Source organism: Phocoena sinus, chromosome 16 (assembly GCF_008692025.1).
Source record: "Phocoena sinus isolate mPhoSin1 chromosome 16, mPhoSin1.pri, whole genome shotgun sequence".
In the NCBI taxonomy this organism is placed as follows: Eukaryota; Metazoa; Chordata; class Mammalia; order Artiodactyla; family Phocoenidae; genus Phocoena; species Phocoena sinus.
In genome coordinates, this window is record NC_045778.1 from 75,735,416 (window position 1) to 75,762,468 (window position 27,053).

At 50.1% G+C, this 27,053-nt stretch overlaps 1 protein-coding gene across 10 annotated transcripts in view; it reads left to right on the forward strand.

Moving 5' to 3' along the window:
• Positions 1-27,053, forward strand: part of TACC2 (transforming acidic coiled-coil containing protein 2) — a 185,729-nt gene that overhangs the window by 124,411 nt on the left and 34,265 nt on the right. For all 10 annotated transcript variants that reach the window (XM_032608275.1, XM_032608274.1, XM_032608277.1 and 7 more), the window contains 2 exons: positions 12,336-12,472; positions 22,348-23,659. In XM_032608275.1, the coding sequence (XP_032464166.1) occupies positions 12,336-12,472; positions 22,348-23,659 (1,449 nt within the window). The remainder of the gene's footprint in view (positions 1-12,335; positions 12,473-22,347; positions 23,660-27,053) is intronic.

A 27,053-nucleotide genomic window follows, 5' to 3' on the forward strand; every position in this document is an offset into this window, starting at 1 on the left:
ACCACTGTGCCACCAGGGAAGCCCCTAGCCAAAACTTTTTGAAAACGCTCTTGGAATCTCAGTTCCACCGCTGACAGCTGGCTCCTTAATTCTCACATGTTAGCACCTCAAATCTGGCCACTTCTCACCACCTTGGTCCATGCCCCTCCTCTAGTCTGAGCCCCATCTTCTCCCTTCTGGACTCTCCTATCTCCTTGCTGATCTGATCATCTCCTCACCCCTCCCCCACCCCCCCCCCACCCCCCCCCCCCCCACCCCCCGCCTCCCACTCCTGCTCCTAATGCTGTTCTCTGAGCAGCCAGAAAGACCTTTTAAAAACGTAGATCAGGGGCTATAACTTCTGTTTTGTTGATTATAGTTTCTCTCTGAGTGGCTGTGAATTAATTCAGTAAATAGCCGAGTGAAGTTTCTTGCTTAATTTTACAATTCCTCGCCCACAGCCCTTTTAGCCGTATGTGTCTGGGGGCGGGGGTTGCTGTTAGGTGTGTGGGAAGAACAAGAAAATCACACTCTTTTCTCATCGCTCTGTAGAAAACTCAGGAATCATTGGTACAGCTGTCCTCTGACTACAGGGGGCTTTAAAGAAAAGATGACTATGCTTAGTGTTTCTCTGATTATGTTTAGGTGATGGATACAATAATCTTGGTTGTAGAATTTTAACACTTGAAGGACTGGAGAGAGTAAATGCCTTCGAACTGCCTGGGCTTGTGCACGGCATTTCCCAGGTATAAACTCACTCCTCAAAGTAACCCCATATGGCTGGTGGTACCACCACCTGTTACTCGCTACTACGCGCACTGCATAGATGGGGAAACTGCGGCCCAGGGATGTTACAGAAACTGTCCCACGTGGCTCACCTCACAGATGACAGAGCAGGACTTTTAGAACCAGATCTGTTGATCTCATTTTTTATATTTGGTGAATGTTGCGCTCTGTTCATCTACAAAATGATCAGAATCATAAATTCCTATCTTATACACAAGAAAGTGCTTTCACTTAGATTTTATCAGTTCAGAATTTTTAATAAGTAGGTCAAAGACTGGGTTGATGTCGCTGCGTCTTGTACGAGAGAGGGTACGATAACACACTGAGGCAGGCAGTGCCTTCAGGGAAAAGCGTGTTTTCAAGGCATTGAACAATACTTATTCTCTGCAACTGGCCTCCTGTTTACAAGCTCTTCTTTTCCTTTTTATCATGTAAAGAGATGGGAAAGAAAGGGACACAAGATTGGCATCCTGCTCCTTCTTTATTATACAGAAGCGCTGTTTGCAGACGGTGGTAGAAAATGAGCTTTTCAAACTTTCTAAATGTCAGACTTTTTTTTACAAAAGTATCCTGGCCACCCCATCCCGAGTTCAGGTTTGTACATCTTGTTTCTGTGTGCAGCATCGCGATGGAGGCTCATTGAGACCCACAGTGGACCGCAGGTTGTCATTCACTTAGCAGAGCTGGGAAAGAGGTTTTCTGGAGAATTCATCTTTCTGATTAGCAGAGAGAGGCTGTGGGACGTATTGGTTCAGATAAGTGAAATATAGCAAAATCTAAACCCACTCTGGAAGCATGTTCTCAGTTGTCAAAGCATCGGGGTCTCCAGATGCGTCGCTGAAGGTCACTGTTCTCTTCCCCAGGAGGGTGTTGTTTCTGAACTGAACTTGGGTCCGCTCGCCTGCTTTGCAGCAAAGCCGATCTACTGACACTGGATTGCAGTAAAAGAAAGTACAGCATTTATTTGCAGCGCGACAGGCAAGGAGAATGGTCAACTCATGCTCAAAAGACCTGAACTCCTCAAAGGTTTGCAGGGAAGGATTTTTTTTCTTACTTATTTTTGGCTGCGTTGGGTCTTCATTGCTGCACACGGGCTTTCTCTAGTTGTGGCGAGTGGGAGCTACTCTTCGTTTCAGTGCACAGGCTTCTCATGCGGTGGCTTCTCTTGTTGCGGAGCACTGGCCCTAGGTGTGCGGGCTTCAGTAGTTGTGGCACGCAGGCTCAGTAGTTGTGGTTCGCAGGCTCTAGAGCTCAGGCTCAGTAGTTGTGGCACACGGGCTCAGTCGTTGTGGCTCACGGGCTCTAGAGCGCAGGCTCAGTAGTTGTGGAGCACGGGCTTAGTTACTCTGCGGCGTGTGGGATCTTGCCGGACCAGGGATCAAACCCGTGTCCCCTGCATTGGCAGGCAGAGTCTTAAGCACTGCGCCACCAGGGAAGTCTGGGAAGGATTTTTAAAGGCAACATTTGGAGTGAGGGCTGCAGGGTGGATAACTTTCTTTTGATTGGTTGGTGGTGAGGTGACAGGATGACGTTTAGGGAATCTCAATCATCAACCTTCTGGTTCCAACCAGTCTGGGGTCTGCGTACTTGTGGTCAGTGTGTAGTCACCATCCTCCACCCGGGAGGGTCTTGGTTCCTGCAAAACATGTGTCCACTTGTTCTGTGTATATTGATACCTTCAGGAGGAACTAGGACTCTGTTTTATCACTGAACTATTGTTTCTTTACTGCTTTTCCTTTGTTTCTGCATTCCCTCACTTCCTAATCAGTAACTGCTTGAGTCTGCTCTTTGGAACCCAGGGAAGGCCAAGGAGACAAAAACCTTTTTCTACAAACAAGAATCTGTAGGTTCCTGCTCCGTTAATAATCCCAGCTGCTTGGGTCTCACAAGGAACTCGCCATGCTTTCTGGGATGCTCAGGTTTTAACAAGCTGGTTGAAATCTACCTGTAAGGTGTATATGTATTTGTTAAGGACAAGGACTTCTCAGCGTGACTCAGTAATGTATTTATACTGAGTGAAACATTACAAGGGGTGAGTATAGGGATGTTAATGCCTGATGCAGTAAGGGCCCTCAAGTCCTTTCTCCAGTGGCCATTATTAACAATAATTTGCAAAGCCTTAAAGGACCAATTTAAAGGTAAGATTATAAATGAAGAATTTTATGAAGTCAAAATGCATGAGCTTTAAGTTATTGATGGAAAGTGCGGGAATCAAATTGGCAGGGCAGCCTCCACTGCTCCTTTTCTTGTTTTGACTAGAGAGGGGGATGGCATGGCGGGGGAGCTAGGCAAGGGAGGGGACACACATACACGTGTGCACACGCACGCACGCACAGGAGGGGAGGGAGGCAAATAGAAATGGAGACACAGAGAGATAGACACACAGAGAGAGACAGACACTCAGGTGAGGACACTTTGGATCTAAAGAACTTGGGAACCAGGAATCTAAGGCCAGAGCCGCCCCTGCTCTCTGCTAAGCGGAAATCCTGTGGCCTCCTGAAAGAGTCTGTCCTGGGATGTCAGCACTTCAGTCTCCCTTGACTCTGTGATGATATTACCCTTTGCCCAGGATGTGATTGATGAGGGTAACAGACTTCAGGGGCTGACCTGACCCCCAACAGAGGCCACTTTCTTGACCCCAGAGGTCTGAGTGGCCCATGACCTCCCCTCATCACTCCCTGTAGGTTCTAAGAACCTCAAGCCACTATAGTCAGGATGCCAGGGCCAGGGTGCCTAGACATACACTGGTTGAATGAGGGGGAGGGGGTTAAGTGTGGCCATAAGGAAGGGGAGAGGGAGTGAGTAGGGCAGGAGACCCAGGCTGGCCTGGCTGGATACCCTGCATCGGGCAGTCGTGGACCCAGACGCAGAAACTCCATTTGATCTCTTGCCTTGGAGGTGAGGATGCTCTGGGAAACTGACAGCACCCAAATGTACCAGAGACTGATCTGCAAATGAGGAGTCTAGCCTGTCAACGTCCAGGAGCCTCTGGGACGTGGAGGACGGTACTTGGGTTAGGACAGGAGACGGAAGACACGAGCTCTGGTATTGGCTCCGAGCCCTCGGCAAGTCGCTGAGCCACTTGGCTATGGATTCTCCTCCTGGGCACCCAGGGGGACGCAAGCTTCTCGAGATGGGGAGCTGATCTGTCTGACTCAGCTGCCCAGGTGCCCAGCACCTGACAGGTCCTGCTGAAATAGTCATGGAGTGAAATCCACGTGCCTCCCTTGTTGTGAGGATCACGTGAGAGGCTGGATGAGGAAGCTCTGAGGTACTGATTGTAAAACATTGGCCCCTGCTTGGGGCACCCCCATCCTGGTACCCAGGTGCCTGCCTGGAAAACCACCTTGAAATCAGAAGAATGCTCGCTGAGTGTGGCAGGTGAGCCCTGGATGCAGGATGGATGCTTCTTGCAGGCTGTGACAGCACCTGGAGGGTGGCCCCGCTGCACTCCTGCGGGTAGAGCCTGGAGGGGGCTGGCCCACGTGGGCGTGTCTGCCCTGAACTGTGCAGAGGGGATTGGCTGCATTCTAGCTGCCACTCTGCTTTCTCCAAACTCCTTGTCGGCGCCTTCTCTTACATTGTGTCACTCTGGACATCCAGCTAATCAGGTCCCAACTGTGTTCAATTCCTTGCGTTCTGGACCATCTCTACATAGATATATATGTGTATGTAAATATACATGTGTTTATGTGTATTTGTTTACGTTTATATATAATTATTGTACCCCAAATAAGCTCATACTATATTCCTTAATTTGCTCGGGTATTTTTATAAATTTATTTATTTTATTTATTTATTTTTGACTGCATTGGGTCTTCATTGCTGCGCGCGGGCTTTCTCGAGTTGCGGCGAGCGGGGGCTACTCTTTGTTGCGGCACGCGGACTTTCCATTGAGGTGGCTTCTCTTGTTGCCGAGCACGGGCTCCAGGTGCACGGGCTTCAGTAGTTGTGGCACGTGGGCTCAGCAGTTGCGGCTCGTGAGCTCTAGAGCGTAGGCTCAGTAGTTGTGGCGCACGGGCTTAGTTGCTCCGTGGCATGTGGTATCTTCCCGGACCAGGGCTCAAACCCGTGTCCCCTACACTGGCAGGCGGATTCGTAGCCACCGCGCCACCAGGGAAGTCCCTGATTTGCTGTTTTTCTACTTACCACTTAGCTTGGAACTCTCCTGACTGTATTTGCAAACCCACCCACCCTCATTAACAGTATGCGGTTCTGAGGGAGGGTTTGTTACTTGCCAGGTGCTAGAAAAAGCCCTGGTGGTTGTGGCCAAACATTACTGCTCTGTTTGAGTTTTTGCCTCCTCTCCTATTGTTTTTCTGTCTCTTTTACCACTTAGTCTTTATAGGTGCTATTTATCTGCCTATTGTTTTTTTGCTAGCATGCATCAATATCCAGTTAGATTTTTAAGAATCTGAGTTGAAAGATTCCAATGTAAGTTACTCAGGCAAGCCGTTAGGCTACGAAGATGAGATTTCAGGAGTATCAGCATGAAGGTCAGGACATAAAAGGGCCATCTGGGTCCCTTGTCTCTTTATTTCTCCTGAGACTTGATTCAGTCTGGCCTTTCTCCAGGAAGGCATAACACCATGCGGTTACAAATCTGTGGAATCACGAGTCCGGAGCCCATTCAGCATTGATTCTTCACTGCCTGCAATGAGGCCCGCAGCCAGTAGAGTCACTTCTCTTTTGTGAAGTTTCCGGTGTCATTGCAGTTAAGTCAATTTCAGAGCTAACTCTGTGTGTGTGTGTGTGTGTGTGTGTGTGTGTGTGTGTGTGTGGCGGGGGGGGTGGTTCATCGGGCACACGCGTACACACACGTGTGTAGTGCCACACCGATCCCTCACCCCTGTCCCTGGCAGACGTGGGTTGTGTGCACCTTGAGGGAAGGATGAGGCCCAGCTCAGTGTGACTCTGAGAGTGTCCACATTCTCATGGATGCACTTGTGTCCACGGACCACCTGGCAGGACAGCCATCCCGTGCTGTGTGTGGCCTCCAGATTCTCTTTCATGCCCAACTCAGTAGGCAAGACCAAATAAAATAGAAGACTTAACTGGCTAGCAAATCACATTCCCCCAAATTTCTGTTGCTTAGAAGCCAAGGGCAGACTTGGAGCCGTAATAATATGGAGGAAGTATTATCCTTCCAGTTATTTCCCCACTTATTGGACAAACAATCCAAGGGCCTGGGAGGTCGAGTGACTTGCCTAAGGTCATACGGTTACAGTGAGTGACGTAGTTATAGTGTCGTGAGAGCTGATGGACTGCATACCATCCATTCCAACTTCTGATTTCTTTGGGGGACATTCTGTCTCCCCCATTCCACTGGGTCTGGATGGGTTGCTTATTTATCAGGGTTCCCTACCCTCTTCTAGCTAAATGATGGGCCTGCGATCCAAGGTGGGCCAATTGGACACTCCTCCCTATTTCTTCAAATCTGACTCCTCAGCCACCATAGCTTTTCTGTATAAATTCCATTTTTTAGTTATTGAGTCGGTTCCTGTTTCTTGCAACTATAGTCAATTTACAACAGGCCATCACCAGGTCTGCGGGACTCCTCTATGTATGTGTACTCTTTCCCTTTGTGATTGCATTTCTCTTGCTGGAGCAGCAGCCTAACCCAGAGGTGGCCAGTAAGTTGATGGCCAGTGCCTTTTGAACCCTGCTGACGTCTCAACATAGCCACCAAGTGAAAGCTGCTTGAATCTGAAAATGGACCTGGCTTATAGCCCGACAGACGCTAGGTGCCAAGAATCTTGGGATACGTGTGTTAGCATCTATGTTGATTTTCCCTAGAGTGTCAGGCTGAAAATCCTAGCTGCCTGGCTTGCCAGAGCTGGCTCTGTGTTCGTGAGAGACAGCACTTGACCGTGGGCCCCTCAGTCACCTGACAGTCCAAGAAGCATCCCAGCCAGCCTTTGGTTGTGTTGAAATCACGTTCTCCCTTTACCTGTATATTGAGGAGCGATGCTGCTGAGCAATCCCTTTTCTATGTCCGGGATGGACAAATTAAAGTGAAAGGCCCTTTTCAGTTGGCCCGAAAAAATAACCAGTCCGGCCAAGTTGTTTTAGGCAGGAGGGAAGCATGTGTGTGTGTGTTTGGGGCAGAGACAGCTTTTCTTGACAAGGCTCTCACAGCAGAATGTTCTGACGAGTAGAATTTAGTGCACATCAGTTTCAAAGATATCTGCTCACTCACAAATCCATCCGACTCTTACGTGAGCTGCAGAGATGAACGAGACGTCTGATCTCTCGAGAGCTCAGGTTCGTTCCCGGAAGGTCTCCCTCTGTCTTCGGGCGGGACGGTGGTCTTCTGACCTGGAGGATTCGAGCCGTCCTCCCTGAGTCGGGGCTTTGGGCCAGTGCTCTGCCTTTCCCTTGGTTTGTCTTCAAGGAGGGGGTGGGTAGGAGGAGAAGGGACTCACTTCTCGCTCATGTGGTCCCTCCACGAGGAGCTCAGAGGCTGGGGCTCGTGTCCTGGGAAGCCCCCCACCTCTCAAGTGCCTGCACTGTGTCCTTTCACTCTTGGTGGGTGGTGACAAGAACCTGTGTCCCCCGAATCACTTTCACAGTGGGAACTGTACACTGGAATTCTGAGGAATTGATCTGGAAATGGATACGCACGTGGAAACGTCCCCTCCACCTTAGCAACGCTTAATCACACAGTGTGTCTTGATAATCAGGTAACCTGTAAGTATAGGTAACTTTAGATTTCCAGGGTGGGAGGGACATTATATTTAGAAAAGAAAGCTGTTATTTGGAGTCAGTGTTTCCTGCAGGCAAGCCCAGTTCTATAGAACGTCTGCCACGAATGGGCTGGTGGCCTTGGGAATCACTTTAGCTCTCCAGGGCTCAGTTTCCTCACCTGTTTAAAAAGACGTGATAAGAGTGTCGGAGCAGGAAGGAGTCTCTAAGTTTTCCACCAGCTTCAAAGTTGGAAGATTCTGTGGTCTCTAAAATGTATTCTCCCAAGCCCTTGAATTAGCTTTAGTAAAACTTAAGCAAAATGTAACCGTTTAATGATGTGCTGGAAAACTGCATTTATAGTTCTCTCTTAAAAGGGTCTGACGTTTTATTTATAGATACACATTCACACATGTATTTGTATATGTATGTATGTATGTGTATATATTATAATATGTTAATTATATTATACTAACTACTTATATATGATACTAATACTATACTATGTTATATTATTATTATATTATGTGAGTGATCTTATACTACTTTGTTGTTGTAGTTTATAGAAGTAAAACACAAACATATTTAAACCAAATCAAAAATATAGGTTAATAGGCCTCGGGGTTCTACATTCTGCCGGCTGTCTTGCTTTGGGGACAGTTGCCATAAAATACTGTTTTGACACAATGTGCCATCTATAGAGGGACCGTATTCGTTGTTGTACAGAGGAGAAGTTTCCAAGCTGTGCTCTGTGGGCTTCAGCACTCTATAGAGATTCTCCAAAATCTGAGAAAAGTATTTGAAAAGATATTTAGAAACTTTACCAGCGCACTGGGGAGCTTGGTAGACTTCAGGTTTCAGCACCCAGCACGGTGTGTCCGCACTTGGTTACACATTTCCATCTTTCTTTGTACACACACACTGTGTGGTGTTGGATGCCACAAGCATATGGCCCTGTGCTGATAGATTAATTTGGTTTTGCCCGGTTAGGTAGCTCTCCTGTCTTGTCTGCCTTATTAAAGAATGTTCCATGGTCACAGGACAAGCTGTTAAAAACAGGTGTTGTTTGTGGTTAACTCGTCGGTATGTATCGGGACTTTTCTTTTCTTTTCTTTTTTTGGCTGCACTGTGCCGCTTGCAGGATCCTAGTTCCCCGGCCAGGCCTCGCGCCCGGGCCCACTGCAGTGGAAGCACGGAGTCCTAACCACGGGACCTCCAGGGAAGTCCCTGGGACTTTTCTTAATAATGCGCAGCCAGGAGAGGAATCAACAGATCTAATGCTGCAGTTGGCATCCCCGACCCTCAGTGTCAAATTTTCAAGTTCATCAAAATAGCTTAATTGTTCTCAATAATAGACTTTATAATGAGAATATATTATACCTTGAGCTTACATAATAAGTGAAATACGACCTTTCTCTATGCATAGGAATTTCATGTAAGATGCATTTGGAAAAATAGTTCTGTTGCTAAAAAGGTTTGGAAGCCACTGATGTAGTAAGACAGCCCAGATTTTAGAGGCAGACAGTTCTAGATATGAGCCCAGCTTTCCCTAGCTTACTAACTGGATGGCCTCGAGCGAAGTAATTTGCCTCTCTAAACCATAGTTGGTGTCTTCTGTAAAATGGGCCTGCTCTCCAGCAGCAGGATGTTTTTGCAGATTCTCGAGAAATGTACAGATGGCCTAGTCCAGTGCCTGACACGTAACAAAGAGTTCAGCATTTGATAGTTATTAGAACGCTCTTCATGCTAGGAATTAAAGTCATGATAGTTCATGCCTGGCCATTAAGAGGTATGTCTTTATACTATGGAAGTGCATATACCTTATCGTATTTGCATGTATTTACATATTTCCTTATATGGAGAGCCTAGCTCTGCATATCCTGCTGAATATATTTCCCTACCATTTAGAGTCGTTTTGGCAGACTGTAATGGCACATTTCTCTTTCTAATACAGCTTCTTGGCAAATTAAATGAGTTACTTTTTCATTTTAAAAGTGTGGAGCCTTTGCAGAATAATTTCCTGTGCTTTAGGTTCTTTTGGTAGGAAAAAATAATCAAGCAGCCGATGGGAACTGCTTTTATGCATTGGGACTCTGAAATGCTGCTTTATTTTTATGTCCAGGCTCTGTGGGGGGACTGCAGAAATCCCTGCTCTTGGGAATGTTTTTGAGCCCCCTGAGAAACTGAATAGGGAGAAAAGAGCTAACTTAAAAAGCTGCTATCCGCCTCCTCTAATTAGCTTGCTCTCCGCTCCTGGGAGAGGGAGTGAAAATATGAAAACAATGCAGGAAGTGCTGGAAGTGAATGGCATTCTAGGGGTCCGTGGTAGCTTCTGATGCTTTGATGCAGAAAAGTTCACGGTAAACAAGGCAAGGAACCACACGGGGGCTTGGTGTACCCTTGCCCTTCCCACGCACTGCGTCCCGCACGGGGCCATGGGGAACGGTGGTCCCTTCCGAGCAGGTGTGCCAGCTGGGCAGCTGCAAGCAGGGGAGACCTCATTGGAATTCAGCAGCTTGAATCCACAAGCGTCCAACCCTCCCTGTCGCTTGCTTGTGCTCTTGGGAAAGATCAGGGGCCCTTTGTGCTCTAAAGCCACGCATCGCCAGGGCCCGGGGATGCAGAAGCCATGGGAAGAGCACAGAGTCTCTCCCTCAGTATCTCTGCTGGAGGCTGGGGAAGCTCTCACAACATTTGTGGCTGGCGGTGCAGCTAACCTTTTCGTGACATCTTAAAGAGATTCAGATCCCGGAGATATCAGCAAAGGAATTAGGGGTGGGAATTGGGGCGACAGAAGCTGTTCTTCAGCGGAGATGGCTTTTGCCTCCTGGTGGACATGGCCCCCGGTGGAATGGGCCCGGTGGATGTGGACAACGGTGACCGGCAGTGGGGACTCCAGTCTGCAGGTCCTTCAAGGAAACTCAGGAAAGAGGCAAGTTGTCTCCGTGTATCTCTTCAGCACTGCCCCTGACGTGTGTGAAGCTGGGGGCCAGGGCGACCCCCGGGGCCCACCACGCAGATCCAAGCTCCTCTTTCTCTTTGATGCTCAGTTGTATAACTTCCTTGTGTTTTTCATCCCGGTAAACAGATTCTGCAAAACGTCAGCACCTAGATCTGTTGTTGTCCAGGCGTGGATCTTAAATTTCCCCCCTAGACAAAAGCTAAGTCCGTTAATATTAACGTGTGTTTGTGAAAGTCAGCATGGCCTCTGTCGTGTTTGCATGAATCCAGTCTTTACTAATGAAATTTGATACTATGCAGGCTTCGGCTCATTGGATCCCATCAAAAGCAGCTCTGATGTTTCTGTTCGTCTCTTTGTCCCTGAGGGCTGTGTGGCAGGTTGGAGGAGCCAGGGTCCTTGAAAGGATGGGGGTGGGGGAATCTTTGGCTCTGACAAAGTGAGTCTCTGACAGACAAGTTGTAAAAACATCGATGTAGATTTCCTGAAGGAGAACTCACCAAATGGCCCTTTTTTTCCTGTCCTGCCTGACTGTGGAGGGATTGGTTTGTCGTGGCGTTCTCTGCCGGCTGGCAGATGGTCTTTAGAAGATGCTGACTTCTGCAGAGGACACTGGTCCTTTGATATCTTGGTGCTCTGCGCTGTGAGCGTTTCGCGTTCCGTACACACCTGACGCGTCGCCCTCCGATGATACATCTTCTGCCAAATCGCCGGCTGGGTCGCTCGTGCCAGCAGCGATCCTAAGTATCCACCCTCTTGATAATTACCTTCCTTGTTGCAAGTAAGTAAGTGGCATCTTGGTCTATTTAAAGTACCCCGAGACGGAAATTAGCCCACGTGATGCTGCTGCTTCTTGCACGCCGGCATCCTCAGAGTGTGGTGGGGCTGGGACCATGGACCCCCGTGCATCCTGAGTACGTAAGGAGCTGCCCTCCAGCCTGAGGACACATGCCTGGCTCAGTGATTTGGGGGTGCCTCATCCTTTCTGGCTTGAAATTGAGTCCTCAGTGGAAGCAGGGTGATGGAGGAGGACTGTCTGCTCTGGATTTTCTCGAGCCCAGGATAAGGCTTTAGTTCGGTGAGTGGCATCCCCTTGTTCCTGGGTGGGAGGCATCCTCTGGGTGGAGTTTCGGTTCATCTCTCTGGCTGAAGAATCTTCCTTGAGAAGAGACTTTGCTGCAGACCAGCGAGGGCCATTTTCACACTCTTGGGATCAGCAGGGGGGCTGTGCTTTGTGTTTTAGTCTGACACGTCCTCCACCTGACCTGCCAGCTCTCATTCATTCATGTATTCACTTACGGGATGTTTAGGCTGGGGATGCAGTGATAAAAAAAACACAAAACAAAACAGGCTGTCCTCTTGGCCTTTCAGCTCAATAGAAGGGAAAGATCATTAACATGATTAGAAAGTGACTAAATCTATAATAACAGGTTTTGTGCTACGAAAGAAAGGCAGTGGGAGAGAATGATGGGGTGAGGGGGAGAGAGACCTAATGAGATTTTGTCTTGTGGGGTGAGGGTCCTATGGGTGTGTTGGAACCACAGCATCACAGAGTATCCCTGGGAATGCTTCCATATCATTTTGCCTGAATTGTTGCCAAAATAACGCGAGCCAACGTTGATCAAAAGATTCCACTGTTTGTATTTGCCACTAAGGCCAGAAATACGTATTTCGTGTAGAGCTGAGTTCAAAGACTCCATCATTTGGGCGCAAAGCTGGTGATAACGAGTTTCACTCCTGGGAATCACGCTGAGAAGTGACTTTGCTCACGGCTGGCCTTGGACCGTTTAATTGGACAGTGAGACTGGTTGCACCGGTCCTGGGAAGGGTCATTAGGCCGTGCATGGCTCCCCAGCACTGGCCCCTCGGAGCCAACGCAGCCCCGGCCACTGTCTAACCTGCTCTCCACCCCCTCTCTCTCCATCAGGAGTTCTGACTCTGAAGAAGCATTTGAGACCCCGGAGTCAACGACCCCCGTCAAAGCTCCACCGGCCCCACCTCCGCCACCCTCTGAAGTCGTTCCAGAGCCCGAGGTCAGCGCTCCGCCTCCCCCAGAAGAACCAGGTAACCAAGGATCAGGCGCCCCTGGGGGAGGCCTGGGGGCAGCCCTGCGGCTGAGCCCCAGGAAGACTCAACAGCGGCTCCTCAGGGGACCCGGCCGGAGGAGGGCACACACCCCGGGGGGCTGGAGCTCCTTAGATTGTCACCAGCCTCTGGGGCCTCTCAGCTCCAGGCTTGGTTTGATGTGGTGTAAACTAAGGGTGCGGAGATACAGTGGGCTATTTTGTGTCTGCTTTGCAGAAGTTTAGGGGAGGCCTCTGGGGAAACCATGCATTTAACTCTGGGTGCCTTTCAGCTGACGTCCAGAACTGGGTTTGTGCGGGTCATGGAATTCTCTGGTGCAATCTTCGATTCTGACATTTGGCCCCTTGCTCCCATAAGAGTACTGGTTCTGGATCGCCCATGTGAACCTGCATTTTTATTAAAAACGTTGCCCCTGTGGGCTTGGGGATGATAATTAGTAAATGGGCGAGAAGAGAAAATGATGGACGGCTGAGTCTGTGCAGGGATGGCTCCTTTTTTCCTCATTAACTTCAAATTATCCAGACTTCTTATCACTTTCCCACACCCCCTAGTGTGACTTAGAACAAAGACCTTTATGTACCTTTCGGATGTGGTGACTACTGTGATTGGGAGGATGGGGAAGGATAGGACAGACCTCCTGTCCCAGCCTCCAGCCTGCCCAGCTGGCTGGAGTCTTCTGTGTGCTTCCTTCAGTTACACCAGCAGGGGTGGGACCACCTCAAGGAGGCCTGGAAGGAGATGGGGATTGCTAGGAATGGCCTCACAAGCTGGTCAGGGGGCCAGGTGGTCTCAGAAATGGCCATACAGGCCAATCAGGGGGCCGGGTAGTACTGTCTTCAGAGCCGGACAGCCTCAGCTGGACCCTGAACTTCAGAGGGCCCCATTCTGGCCTTCCTGGGGCCACAGCCCTCACAGCGAGGTAAGTCTGCAGAGCCAAACTCCTCCTGGACCGTGTTCTGGATACCTGGGAGCAGCCACTTCCTGGGCCCACCCCGTCCCCATCTCCTGGCCCATCTTCCCAAGGCTGACTGTGCCCGCGTTTGCACCCTTTAGCCAAGGAGATACCAGGGATGGGGCTGTGACTTCCAGGTGGGTTGTCCACACACCTGTGCTCGAGGCTGCCCCTGGTGAGGGATGGAGGTTGGGGAGAGAAGGAACAGGCCAGGGGCCCGGCCTCCATTTGTACTCTCACCCTGGCCAGGAGCCAGGTGAACTGCAAAATAAAAAACGATTTTGACCTTAATGTTGGTTTTAGAAAGAAATGGATGGGATTCTTTCTAGCTGCTCTGGCTTCAAGCTGGCCATAGTTTTAGGGCAGATACTCCTGGAGCTTTGTTCCTAAGCAAATGTGCTCCATGGTGCTGGGGGGAGAGGAGAGATACCTTTGCTGGTGTCTAATAAATGCAGTTTTCATATTCTCCCCTTTTGACAGCTTGTCAGTTAGTAGTACCGGATGCTGCAAAGTTCGTTTAGGCACTGAGCTCTGAGAGGGTAATTATTGGAATTTATTTGATTTTAAGGTGGGGAAGAAGCAGGAAGGGCTGCTTACATTTCTCAGGGAGTCGTTTGCACCCCAACTTTCTTTCTTTCATATAATAAAGAACGTAAAAATTCCATTTCCTATGATATTGTAAAAAACTCGCCCCAAGGTTTTAATGGAAAGTGACTGAATGACAAACACATTTTAATCCTTAGGTCAGATGTGCAGTTAAGATTAAATTATCCTTTTTTATGGGTGTAATAAGTTCATGCCTTAGGAAAGATGTCAGAAGAAGAACGAAGGCCGAGGACAGTGTGTGGTCCAACCCCAAGTGCCGTGCAGCGTCCAGAGGACGGTCATTGCTGTGGGCACGTGTGCGTCCCGTGGGATTTCCAGTCACATAGCGCTTCTGGGGTTGGTTTGCCACCTCTGTTCTTTTCTTCAGCCTGTCTTTGTTCTTTCTTCCTGACTTCTCTTGCAACAAAGCGAAGAACAATCTCCATTCTTAAACACACACCCACACGCACGCACAACACTCAGCTCTTGCTTGGTGGCACTTTTTGAAAGAATGAACACTATGGAGGATTAGGAGAGAACCCCCAGTGGAAGGGGTTGGAGCCGTGAATTGCCATGAGTCACAGCCCCATGGAACTTTTGATTACCCTGGCTGGAGTCTGACTTTATGCTTCTCCTCCTTGGAAAACTACAGTGAGGCTACATGTATGCGGATTATACAATAAGGACGCTTACGGTCGGGATTGTGTCTGCCTAAAGCCCCCCTGTCTTGGGCTGTACAAAGATCCATCTGATTTGTCGCACTCATTAGAAAAGTCTGCTGGTCCCTTCTGTGGACAGCATGGGACGGTACAGATTAAAGGGGCGCTGTGCTTGCTTGTGGAGGTGGCTAGAGGAGAAGAAAGCTTCCTTCTGGGAACCGAGGGAGAGAGAGGGCAAGAGAGGAAAATCTACCGTTTGGTTTTTGCCTCTGCAGAGTGCCTGCGATGTTGCTAAAGGTGCCAAAAGAACCACAGGAAATAATAGACGAGACCTTTGGCTGTGAATAAAGACATGATTTTTCCTCCTGGAAACTTAATTTGACAAAATAACCTGTCACCTTACCTTGGGTGCCGCCAGATGGTGGTGCTGCACGGGACAGGATAATGGGTGAGATGTGGCTGGCCACCATGTGTCTGCCGCTCGTCTGGGCTGTGCCAGGGTGTGGCTTATCTGAGCCCAGTTTTTTTTCTTTTTTTTTTTAATAACTGACCTAAGATTTTTTTAATGATTGTATGATTTTACTAGTTATTAGGTAAATATACATTCCAGAGGCTCTTAGCATTTACCATTGATTAACATAGTCTAACTAGGGATGGTCACTCCAGCCTTTATGGCTTTTACTTCAGTGGCTTTGTAATTCTTGCATGGTTGGTTAAAACTGATGGTTTAGCTCATGATACAAAAACATGTGATTGCCTACGTGGATTAGTCATTAAATCTTCTTTTCAGCTAGGACATGATTTTACCTTAGGTTGCTACGTTATAGACAGATTAACTAAAAAATAAAAGTGAAATTAACCTCTTTAATTGAAAAGAAACGGGAGAAAATTAATTTGAAAAGTTAACATGCACCCCATTGTTCATAGCAGCACTATTTACAATAGCCAAGACATGGAAGCAAACCACGTGTCCATCGACAGATGAATGGACGGAGAAGATGCAGTGCATATATATACACAGTGGGATACCACCCAGCCATTAAAAAAGAACGAAATAATGCCATTTGCAGCAACATGGACGCACCCAGAGACCATCATATTAAGTGATGTAAGCCAGACAGAGAAAGACAAACATCATATAATATCACTTATATGTGGAATCCAAAAAAAATGATACAAATGAACTTATTTACAAAACAGAAATAGACCCACAGACCTAAGAAACAAACCTACGGTTACCAGAGGGGATAGCGGGGGAGTGGAAGGTAAATTAGGAGTTTGGGATTAGCATAAACACTCTACTGAGTGCAAAATAGTTAAACAGGGACCTACTGTAGAGCACAGGGAACTATTTTCAGTGTCTTGCAATAACCTATAATGGAAAAGAATCTGAAAAAGAAGAAAAAATATATATATAATCACTTTCTGAGCCGTTTTCTTATCTGTAAAATGAAGCAGGTGACCCGTGAGTCCTCTGAGATCCTTCCCACTCCGACTTTTCGTGGTTCTGTAATCAGGACGCGTGGCTGCTCTACAGTGGCTGCATTATTAGAACTCAGAACTGACCACTGAAGGACAGAATGAAACGTCACATAATTGAATAATAGCTCCATTTCGTGTCTATCATGTGCCAGTCCTGTGCCAGGTTCTTAGCAAGTTTCATCCCATCTCAGGCAAGGGAAGGAACCCCAGTGCTCACAGCATCCCTGTACTGGGCATCTCATCACCTGCTTGCCAGTGAGATGTGGGGCTTCTGGACCTTGCCCTTGGTCTCAAAACAAGTGAGGGGCTGTGGCATCAGAATCCCCGCTTCTCGACTCCCTTCCATTTGGAAATCAAGTTGCTCTCTGTGCAGGCGAGATGAGCCGGTACATCCGAGGCAGAGGGTAGGCCATGCGGTTGCCAGGTGGTGGCAAGTAGATGGTCAGTGAGGAAAGCCTGTCTATGAGACCAGGGGCGGGTTTCCATCCTACAGTTGCCCTCCCTCTGGAGACGCGGTTCCCCGTGGGGGAAGCGCTGTTTGCTCATTGTCGCACGGGAAAGGCCGGTGTGGGGGCCTTGGAGGTGACCGGAGCCACCCGTGCCCTGCTTGACCTCGACCTTTCCTCACTGCTCAGCGGGGAGGGTGGCCTTGTTGAGGCTCCAGTTGTGCTCCACGTGGCCGTGTGTGGACTGCTGTCTGCAGATTGACCCAGAAGGGAGCTTACTGCACCCAGGGGCTTCTGTTTTTACGTCTCAGGACTCAGTCTCCATACATATTGTCACTTGCTTTCATCTCCTCTGAGGTTGAAGTGCAGGGTGCCCCCCGCAGAGAGAGAGGAAGCCTCCTGGTATCAGGCGAGGCATCTGAGAGCCCGGCCAGGCGAGGGCCCTTCCCATCCTGGGGCAGGGGCACAGGGAGTGGGGTCACGGTGGCGTGTGTAAGAGTTGGGGCCCACGGCTGCTGTTTCCTGGCACTGCTGTACCCGGGACTAGGTGCTTACGTGCTCCTCCTGTTTCATCCTCACAAGAGTGCTTGATTTATGGTTGAGGCTCAGAGGAGTTGAATAACCTGCCAGGGGTGGCCCTGGGCACCTTGGGTGGGCACACCAAGAACCTGGCAGGGCCCTGAGCCTCTGGGCTCACATTGTCTGCCCTTAATGACCTCGCTGGAGGACCTTGACTGCACTCAACGTCCAGCTCAGGTGGATCCAACCTGTTTTCACAGAGAATTTCTCCATCTGCAAACAGAGTCACCCCAGTCGATAGCTGTCGTGACCCACAGAGCCTCGAGCAGGGCTGCTCCTCAGCCTTTGGGAGCTGAAGGCAGGTTGGAGAGCATAGATGTGGGAGAGGAGGGCAGGTGTCCAGGAAGCAGCGGGCACAGACCTGCCAGGTGTGGAGGTCCTCGGGACCCAGCAGGGTCTGCGTGAGAGTCCGGAAGCCGGTTTTGCATGGGCTGCCTGCCTCTCTTGCTGGTCCGTTCTGGGTTTAGTGACCACATCAGAGAGTGGACACACAGGGACCGCATCTGCCTGTCACTTCCACCCGCCCTGACGTCTCACACCGCTGAGTACCCATAAGCAATCAGAACTCACCTCAAAGATCAGTCCAAGCCATCCAGGCTGATCCTTCAAGCCGTATGTGTGGCCACATATGAAAACATTGCCCCCGGAGATGTGAAGAACTAGACTGTGTCCTGATAGGAAGCAGGTGACGTGAGCTAGCCCGGGCCCGACTTGCCTGCTCTGGGAGCCACCCGTGGCACCCGTGAAAATGGGCGTTCCGAGCCCTGATCCCAGCTGTGCTGAACTGCTTCGCCAGGAAGGAGCCAGAAGCCAGGGCTTTCAGTGAGCGTCTCAGGCAATGCCGCATGAGGACTGAGTCAGGCTCCATTTATCTCTCATTAGCCTTCTTAAAACGGAGGCCTTGGGCTTCTCTGGTGGCGCAGTGGTTGGGAGTCCGCCTGCCGATGCAGGGGACACGGGTTCGTGCCCTGGTCCGGGAAGATCCCACATGCCGCGGAGCGGCTGGGCCCGTGAGCCATGGCTGCTGAGCCTGCGCGTCCAGAGCCTGTGCTCCGCAACGGGAGAGGCCACAACAGTGAGAGGCCCGCGTACTGCAAAAAAAGAAAAAAACGGAGGCCTTTTCCAGAATACACATTATTGATTGCAATCGATTATTATTCACATGCTTGGAAGGATGTAGAGCTAGGCTCCCCGTGTACAAGACCATTTACGCTTGATATCCTGGGTGAAGCTAAGTGTCTGAGTGCAGGGGTGCCTTGTGTTGGCACCTTTAGGCCTCTGGGCCTGTGGGTTCCTGCCCAGGGCGAGCTGGCTGGGGGGGGGGGGGGTGGGGGGAGGCAGAGGGAGCAGCACAACACAGCTGGCAGTACGTGCTCCAGCTAGAAGCAGTCAGCAAGGCTAAGGGATGTGGCCTTTGAAGACAGTAGTGTGAGAGTTGGGTGACATCGGTTGCCCCTCGTTGGCTTTCTCCCTTTCCTTGGAATCCCCTCTTGTTTCCAAACACATTTCTTTTTTCCTTAGCTCGGGGATTGTATTGCCTAGCACAGTTAGGGACTGCCCTGCGTGCCCCCAAGTTCATATGTTGAAGCCCTGACCCCCCAGTGTGACTGTATTTGAAGATAGGACCTTTAAGGAGGTGACGAAGGTTAAATGAGGTCGTAAGGTGCTAATCTGTTAGGGCTGACGTCCCTGTAAGAAGAGGAGGAGACGTTAGGGATGTGCTCACACAGAGCAAAGGCCGTGTGAGGACACAGGGAGAAGATGCCCATCAGCAAGTCAAGGAGAAACCAAACCTGTGGACCCCTTGACCTCGGACGTCCAGCCTCCAGAGCTGTGTTGTTTAAGCCCTTTGGTCTGCGGACTTTGTTCTGGTGGCCTGAGTTGACTGATACGTCGGGCGCCACCTAGTAATCCTTTGGGTATCGTGAACCAAAGATGCTGATTTTGTCCTCAGACTGAGCCAGAACCTGGAGCCAGGACAAGGCGTTGGTCTCCAGGGCAAGCGTTGCCCAGGTCTGCGCTGTTGGGATGCAGCAGGCAGAGGACGTGAGCACGTGGATGGATCCTTCCTTACCTCTGTGTCCACAGCATGCCCCACAGTGGCTGACGTATAGGAGGCAGCCAGATTGTTTGACATATAGGGATGAATGAATAAATTGTCTTCATGCAGATACGATGTATGGACGTTTAGAAATCCAGTGGGGGGGACCGGGAATCCAGTTGGACCACACTTGCTTTGGCAAATCAAGGCCTGCACGTGGCAGTGACCCATTTCTCTGGTCTAAAGTTTTCTCTGAAGAGCATCGAAGGGCCCTCCCAGCCCTGCTCCGGTCAACAGACAATAAAACAGTGGTTCTCAACCAGGGATTATTGCGCCCCCCAGGGAACATTTGGTAATTTCTAGGCACATTTTTGTTGTCACAGCTTGGGGTGGGGGGATGCTAATGGCATCTAGTGGGCAGAAGCCAAGGATTCTGCTAGACATCCTACAATGAACAGGATGGGCCCGCTGCGACAAAGTACTAACCATCCTGAGATGGCCACAGTGCCGAGGCTAAGAAGTCCTGTGTCGAGACTCGATTTCCTGGTCCATGATGATTTAATTAGGGTGTGTCAGTTCTAAAGAGGAAAGCCACATTAAGCCGTCAGAGAGCTTTTCTTCTGGGGAAAACAGTTAGCAGATGGTTGAGCTGCATATCTGCTGACTGTTGCACGGTCTGGGGAGAACTCCTGACATCTGAAGGGCCTCGAAAGGCTTCCTTCTTCAGGCTGCTGGGGTATGCGTGGCAGCCTGAGAGAAAGCAGGTCAGCAGTTGTGGGCCTTGCTTTGGAAATGATGGGCTGGGCTGAGGCCCTTTCTCTCTCCTGCAAGGCCCATTTGAAACACCTGGTCCTCTGAGTCCCCTGGTCCTTCGGTGCCCTCTGTACTGTGTGTCCAGGGCAGGAAGGGGAGGCAACTGCTGATGCGAGGATGGGGTGCCGGAGGGTGCCAGTCTCTGGAGGAAATAGGGAGGGAGACGGTTGTAGAAAGAAGAAGGGAGGGGACATCTTTTGAGATGAGAATGAAGCAGGCGTGTTTTCGAGACACGGAGGAATCTTTTGGCAAAAAGCGTTGAGAGCCTTCAAGCAAGTGCTCCCATCTTCTAGGACATCTGCTCCAAGTAGGGCCTGGGGTGGCTTTGGATGCAGAAGAGAAGGGAAGGTTTGAAACCATGGCTGGCGAGTAGACCTGCTTCCAGGAAGTGATCTCAATGCCAGAGGCATTTATTGAGCCGGCAAGAGAAACTGTGGCAGGTCCAGGGAAAACGAAGATAAATCAGACCAGGTCCTGAGCTCAGGAGGCCGGCATTTCCTCGTGTTGTCTTCATTTCCTGTGGTTCTCTGCTAAGTGCTCACCACCTCGGGGTGCACTGCCGTGAGCATGAACCGCTCTGAGAAAAATCTACAGTAGGAAGCCAGTTTGGGTGTAAGTGAGGATTTCACAAACCTTGTTGGTTTGTTGGAATGAGGGATTAGGGCTGCCAGATTTAGCAAACAAAAATACAGAGCGTCCAATTAAATTAGAATCGCAGACACACAGTGAGTGACTGGGACTTTATACTAAAAAATGTATTCTTTTATCCTAAATGCAAATTTAACTGAACATCCTATATTTTATCTGGCAACCCACGGCAAGGGGTGGGGTGGGTACTGCAGGATATAACTCCTGACAGTGGAATGCCGTCCCAAGTCATATATGTGCCAGCTCTTTTTTTTTTTTTTCTTTTTTTGGCCGCTGCACACAGCATGCGGGATTTTAGTCCCCCGACCAGGGATCGAAACTGCGCCCCCTACGGTGGAAGCCCGGAGTGTTAACCACTGGACCGCCAGGGAAGGCCCCGTGCCAGCTCTTGAATTCCTTCTGCAGACCACTTTGCAACGTTTTCTCCCCTTTGTCTAGGGACACGTTTTCAGTTTTCTGGCCAATCGTTTTCTGGCATCTTGACTGCCCAGGACAGCTGTGAAGCCAGAAATGCATGCAAGGTGCCGCCTGGTGCAGGCAGAGCCCAGAGGAGCCAAGCCAAGGCCAGGCTGGCCTCATCCCAACAGAGCAGTGGGGTCATGAGATGATGGAATATCTCTTGGCCAGCATCTGGAGCACCGCAGCATGTTTTAAAATAAGGATCAGCCTCCTTGGCTGGTAGTGGCTGAGGGGGGAGGAGAAACGGGGAAGAAGCTCCAGAAAAATGGAGAGACGATGGATGAGAGGGAAGGCCAAGAAGAGGAGCATGGCAGGCAGGGTTGGAGGGAGAGATCACGGGGATCCCTGGAGTCGGGACAGGTGGCAGACGGGGCGAGCTCAATCCTGCTGCAGTTGCCCGGGGGCCTCCAGATAAAGGCTCTGACGAGTCGACAGCAGGCTGGATGATGATAGCAACTAGTATTTCCCAAAGGCTCACTATGCTTTACTTGCATTATTTCTCTGTCTTCCTTTCCTGCTCCTCTCCTTTACTTTAGCCACACTGGCCTCTGATATTTCTGCAACATACCAGGTGTGCGCCTACCCCAGGGCCTTTGCACTTGCTGTTCCCTTTGCCTAGGATGCTTCCCCCCGCAGGTATCCCCCTGGTTCACGCCTTTACCTCGTTTCTGATCTTGGCTTCAGTGTTTCCTCCTTGGAGGGCTTTGCCCAGCTGCCTTATTTTAAAATTGCAACACCCCTCTCCTGGCTTTCTTTTTCTCCATAGCACTCGTCACCATCCGACAGTCCATACGTTTTACTTGTTTATTGTTCCTTGACTGTCTTCTCCCTAAAGAATGTAACTTCCAGAAGGGCAAAGATTTCGTTCATTGTTGAATACCCAACGCCCAGAACAGGTGCTTTGTTTGATCAGGCACTTGGTAAACGTATTTTGAATGACAATGATTTGAGCTATTCCTTAAACAGCCCTTATTGCTCCCACTTTACAGATGAGAGAGCTGAGGGTCAGCTTGTCCAGACCCTGGAGCCAATGGGTGAGAGCAGGATTTGTACCCAAGCAGCGTGCCTGTCCAGTGGTGGGTGGGTTGACCTGGGGCTCTGGTATTAGAGGGTTGTAGTCTGGCATGGGATGAGAGACTGTCCGAAGTGTCCTGTGTCCTTCAGTGACGGCTCTGTCTCCGTTTCCTCAGGATGTGGCTCTGAGCCGGTCTGTGTCCCCGATGGCCCCCGCAGCAGCTCGGTGGAAGGAAGTCCTTTCCGTCCTCCGACACACTCCTTCTCCTCCGTCTTCGATGAAGACAAGCCGATAGCCAGCAGCGGGACTTACAACTTGGACTTTGACAACATCGAGCTGGTGGATGATTTTCAGACCTTGGAGCCTCGCTCCTCAGACTCTAAGAATCAGGATTGCAAGGTGAGCTCGCGGAGGAAGTCCACGGACTCTGTCCCCATCTCTAAGTCGACGTTATCCCGCTCGCTCAGCCTGCAAGCCAGTGACTTTGATGGTGCTTCTTGCTCAGGCAACCCCGAGGCCGCGGCCCCGGCCCCAGATGCACATAGCACGGGTTCGAGCAGTGCTTCCAGTACCCTTAAGCGAACTAAGAAACCAAGGCCACCTTCCTTAAAAAAGAAACAGACCACTAAGAAACCCCCTGAAACCCCCCCAGTGAAAGAGACACAGCAAGAGCCAGCCGAAGAGAGTCCCGACCCCAGCGAGGAGAATCGAATCGCCGAGACAAAAACGGAATCGGCCAAGACGGAAGGTTCTGGACCAGCCTTATCGGAGGAGGCACCCGTAGAACCTGCTGCTGTGCCCAAGGCTGCCTGCCCTCTGGACTCCGAGGGTGCAGAAGGGGCCATCCCCCCAGCTTCTGGGGGTGGCAGAGTGCAGAACTCACCCCCCGCTGGAAGGAAAACATTGTCTCCTGCCACGGCCCCAGAGGTGGTGGAGGTGTCCCCATTGGATACTGGGGGGCAAGAGGACTCCCCAGCCAAAGGCCTCTCAGTGAGGCTGGAGTTTGACTATTCTGAGGACAAGGGTAGTTGGGACACCCAGCAGGAAAACCCCCCTCCCACCAAAAAGACAGGCAAAAAGCCGGTTGCCAAAATGCCCCTAAGGAGGCCAAAGATGAAAAAAACACCCGAAAAACTCGACAACACTCCTGCCTCACCTACCAGATCCCCTGCTGAGCCCAATGACATCCCTATCGCTAAAGGTACCTACACCTTTGATATTGACAAGTGGGACGACCCCAATTTTAACCCTTTTTCTTCCACCTCAAAAATGCAGGAGTCTCCCAAACTGCCCCAACAGTCATACAACTTTGACCCGGACGCCTGTGATGAGTCCACTGAGCCCTTTAAGACATGCTCTAAGACCCCCAGCTCACCTTCTAAATCCCCAGCCTCTTTTGAGATCCCAGCCAGTGCCATCGAAGCCAATGGAGTGGACGGGGATGGGCTGAACAAGCCCGCCAAGAAGAAGAAGACGCCCCTCAAGACGTAAGTTCAGGGGTGCAGGTGGTAAGATCGGAGTCGGGGTTGGGCATTGGCTGTGATTGTTGCTCACGTGCCTGGATGACCCGTCCCGCATTCGCTGCAGTGCCACCGTGTTTGCGGCAGGATATCTGTTTTCATTCCTCTCTGCACCCACAGTGGTGGCTTTTCCTATCCACATATCCCGTTGGGTCTAGAGTCATTGATCTTTTGCCTCAATTAGTCAGTGGTCTAAAGCTTTACTTGTAGCTGAAGACCTGACTTTCAACTTCAGGAGAGTGTGGGAACCATGGAAAGGGAGCAGCCCAGTGGAGGTCTGGTCAGCCTCCCTGTTGGTGACTTGGCATTTTCTGTTTAACACGTGAATTGCTTTTTGGAGTGGCTTCAAAACTAAGAGATTTGCCCTTATATTATTAAAATTTGTAGTGTTTGTTTCTGCCCATTAAGGAGACATTAGCCCAGGAGGCAAACACAGTAGGCTTGGGAAGCCCTTGAGAGAGAGAGAGAGGTCTGGTCTGGGCCCCTTCCTGTACCCAGCTAAGGTGTAAGAAGCACGCCGGTTTGTCTTCACCCCTGTGTAGTCATCTTCATAGACGAGCGTCCACAGGCCCTGTACGTCCAGTAAAGGTCAATGGAACCTGAAAGGGAGAAGCAGTCCCCATGGTCCCCAGGAGGCCATTAATAATCAGGTCTGCTATCCAAACACTGGCCAAGTAGACTGAGCATAATACTACGTGTCCATGCCTCTGGAATTCATCCCAAGACCCAGCTCCAACTCGGATGGCTACTGGTCCATCCTCAGGACTTTGGTCCAAGTGTAGGTGGTTTGGTGCTTGGAGCTTTTCTCCACTCATGTAGTATCGTCAATAATTTAACAAGGGCAAGGAGACCGGGCTTCTGGCGGCAACTCAGCAGAACAGACCATGGCTGCTGGCCCCTCCGAGTCTGCCTGGCACAAATCGAGATAGATGGTGTCCTGTTTACCTCTCATTCTGGGCTCCCCCAAGCATTTAACATTTGAGAAGAACCCAAGGCTTCCTGAGAAGAAGGTCTCTAAGCAGGCTTTGGCCTTGGATCACCTTACCTCTGTCCGGTGTTGGATAGAGGAAACAGTCCTGGCCAAAAATGGGACTTTTCTTAGATCAGCTGCCAAACCAGGCCCTCCTTAAAGATTCCATAGTATCTTTGTTGGAAGCTTTGTTTTAAGCCTCAAACGGAGAAATCTGAAATGCCCAAATCACAAAGCTAATCTCTCATTTTGGGGATGAGAGCCAGTTTGTAGCCACTACCTCCTCCTTCCCTGCAGATAGCTTGGTTCTCTTCTGTTCTGTCATCAGAGGTAGCTAACCGAGGTTGGGGAAGCTAACCCGTCTCCAGGTCTTACCTCTAGGGCAGATGGCTTGGAATCCTACACTGGGGTGACAAAGCTCTTTGAGCCACCAACATTTTATGGGATAACTGGAACCAAGAGAGGAAGGCGTTCTCGGACAGCCCCTCTCCAGAAAGCGGGGATGTGGCCCACACTTCCAAGCAGAGCAGCGGATGGCTGTAGCCTAACCCATTAATAACCAGTTGTCTGCAGATTTACCTTTTTTGTCAGTTCCTTCTGTCTGTCTCTCTTTTTCTTTGTCTTCTTGTCTTAGGATGGTTGAAGACGTGATGTCTGTATGTTCTCTGTTGTAAGTAAATTAAATGGAATCTGCCTCTTACACCAAATGTGCTTTTTTCTGCCTTTGTTTTTGCTTCCAAGCTTTTTTAATTTCCTTTCCGTGGCTGCTCCTTACGTATTTCTGTGGCAGGCCTGGGGATGCTGGGGCATGGGGCTTCCCAGTAGCAGAGGTTATTTATCTGTTTCATCGTGATTAGCATAAATGAAACTGCTTGGCTGTGAAAACGTGATTATCCAACATCTGCCTGCTTGTCAGGAATGGAAGTTTTTTTTCCCCCTTGCTTATTGGACGTCTTCATCTGAAACCCATACTTTTTTTTTTTTTCACTCTCATCCCATTCTTTCATTTGAAATTGGGCGATTGCTTTCAAAGTATCATGGCTTCACATTAAAATAACCACCCAGTCCAACCGCAGGCAGCAACCGCTACCACTTGTTCTGGCTACACGTGAAGCAGAAATGTTTGAGCTGTTTCAAATTGAGACCGATGGGAGCCCCCTGAAACGCAGGGTCAGCTCAGTGGAGCACACGGCCGTGAGAGCCATCGCCAGGCTGCTCTGGGTCAGCAGGACCGGGCTAGGTATCAGCATGCCATCTGGGGGTCGCCTTGTTGAGGGAGACAGAGCAACAGAGCAGACCACCGCTGTGCCTGGACTGCTTTGCCTCCCTGGCCAGGAGAGATCTTGTGGGCTGCTCCCGGGGGGCCCAAGGACAGGCACTTTCTCTGCCTCTCCATTATTCCACGAGGAGCTGGCCTGGCCCCAGACATCCAGCAGCCCCGGGATAGGGTGGAGTCTCTCAGGCTCTCTTCTGCCCAAGGGATTTCTTTGGTATTTTAGAGCCATTTAGCAACTGTAAAATACACAGTTGTATATTTATATGCATGGACAAATGTATGCTTCAAGCTGTGATTTCACTGTTCACATGGCAAATGTCATAAATGCTGTAAATAACCATTTATGGTATTTCTTTCATGACTGAAAGCCATTGTTGGAGCGTTTCATTCCAGAGAACACGAGGAGGAACTTGGTGCCAATTTGCTCTGTCCACCCAGTTAACGTATAGAGCAGGGGAGGGGAGGGGGGTGGTCTAAGGTGAGGGGGACCCCCGCACAAGCCCTTGCCTTGCTGGGGGCAGGACCAGACCACGGAGGGGCCTGAGACCAGGGGGCAGGGGCCGATCTGCAGGTGGAGAAGCCTCCATTCTGATAGTGGAGATGAACCCCTGACCACCCAGTAGACTTAATGGAGCCATCTGTGCTAAAAGCCCCTTCTGACTCCTCTGGAGTCTGAGCTGATGCTTCCTTTGCCTAGGTCCTCCCCTCTCCTCCCCTCCCCCTCAGCCCCCAGTTATTTATACGAGGGGGAAAAAAAGAGAGACCAGAGTTGGTAGTCGTGGTTAGGAAAGACATTTTTTTAAAAAATTGTTTCATCTCCGAGAAAGAGTTCCGGAGATTGGTTGCCCAACAACGTAAACATATTTTACGCTACTGAACCGTACACTTAAAAGCGTTGACGGTGGTAAATTTTGTGTTATGTGTATTCTACCATAATTTAAAAAAAAAACGATCTCACCCCTCGCCCTGCCTTTAGTCAGAATCCCACCCGGAAGTTCAGAGGTGCGGGAATCCATTAAGCTCGGAGTCCCCGCACGTAGGAGGGAATCTGCCAGTTCTCCCTGAAGACCCAGGACTTTCCTTCCTGTTTCTGCACGGCTCCTTCGGTTGTTTGA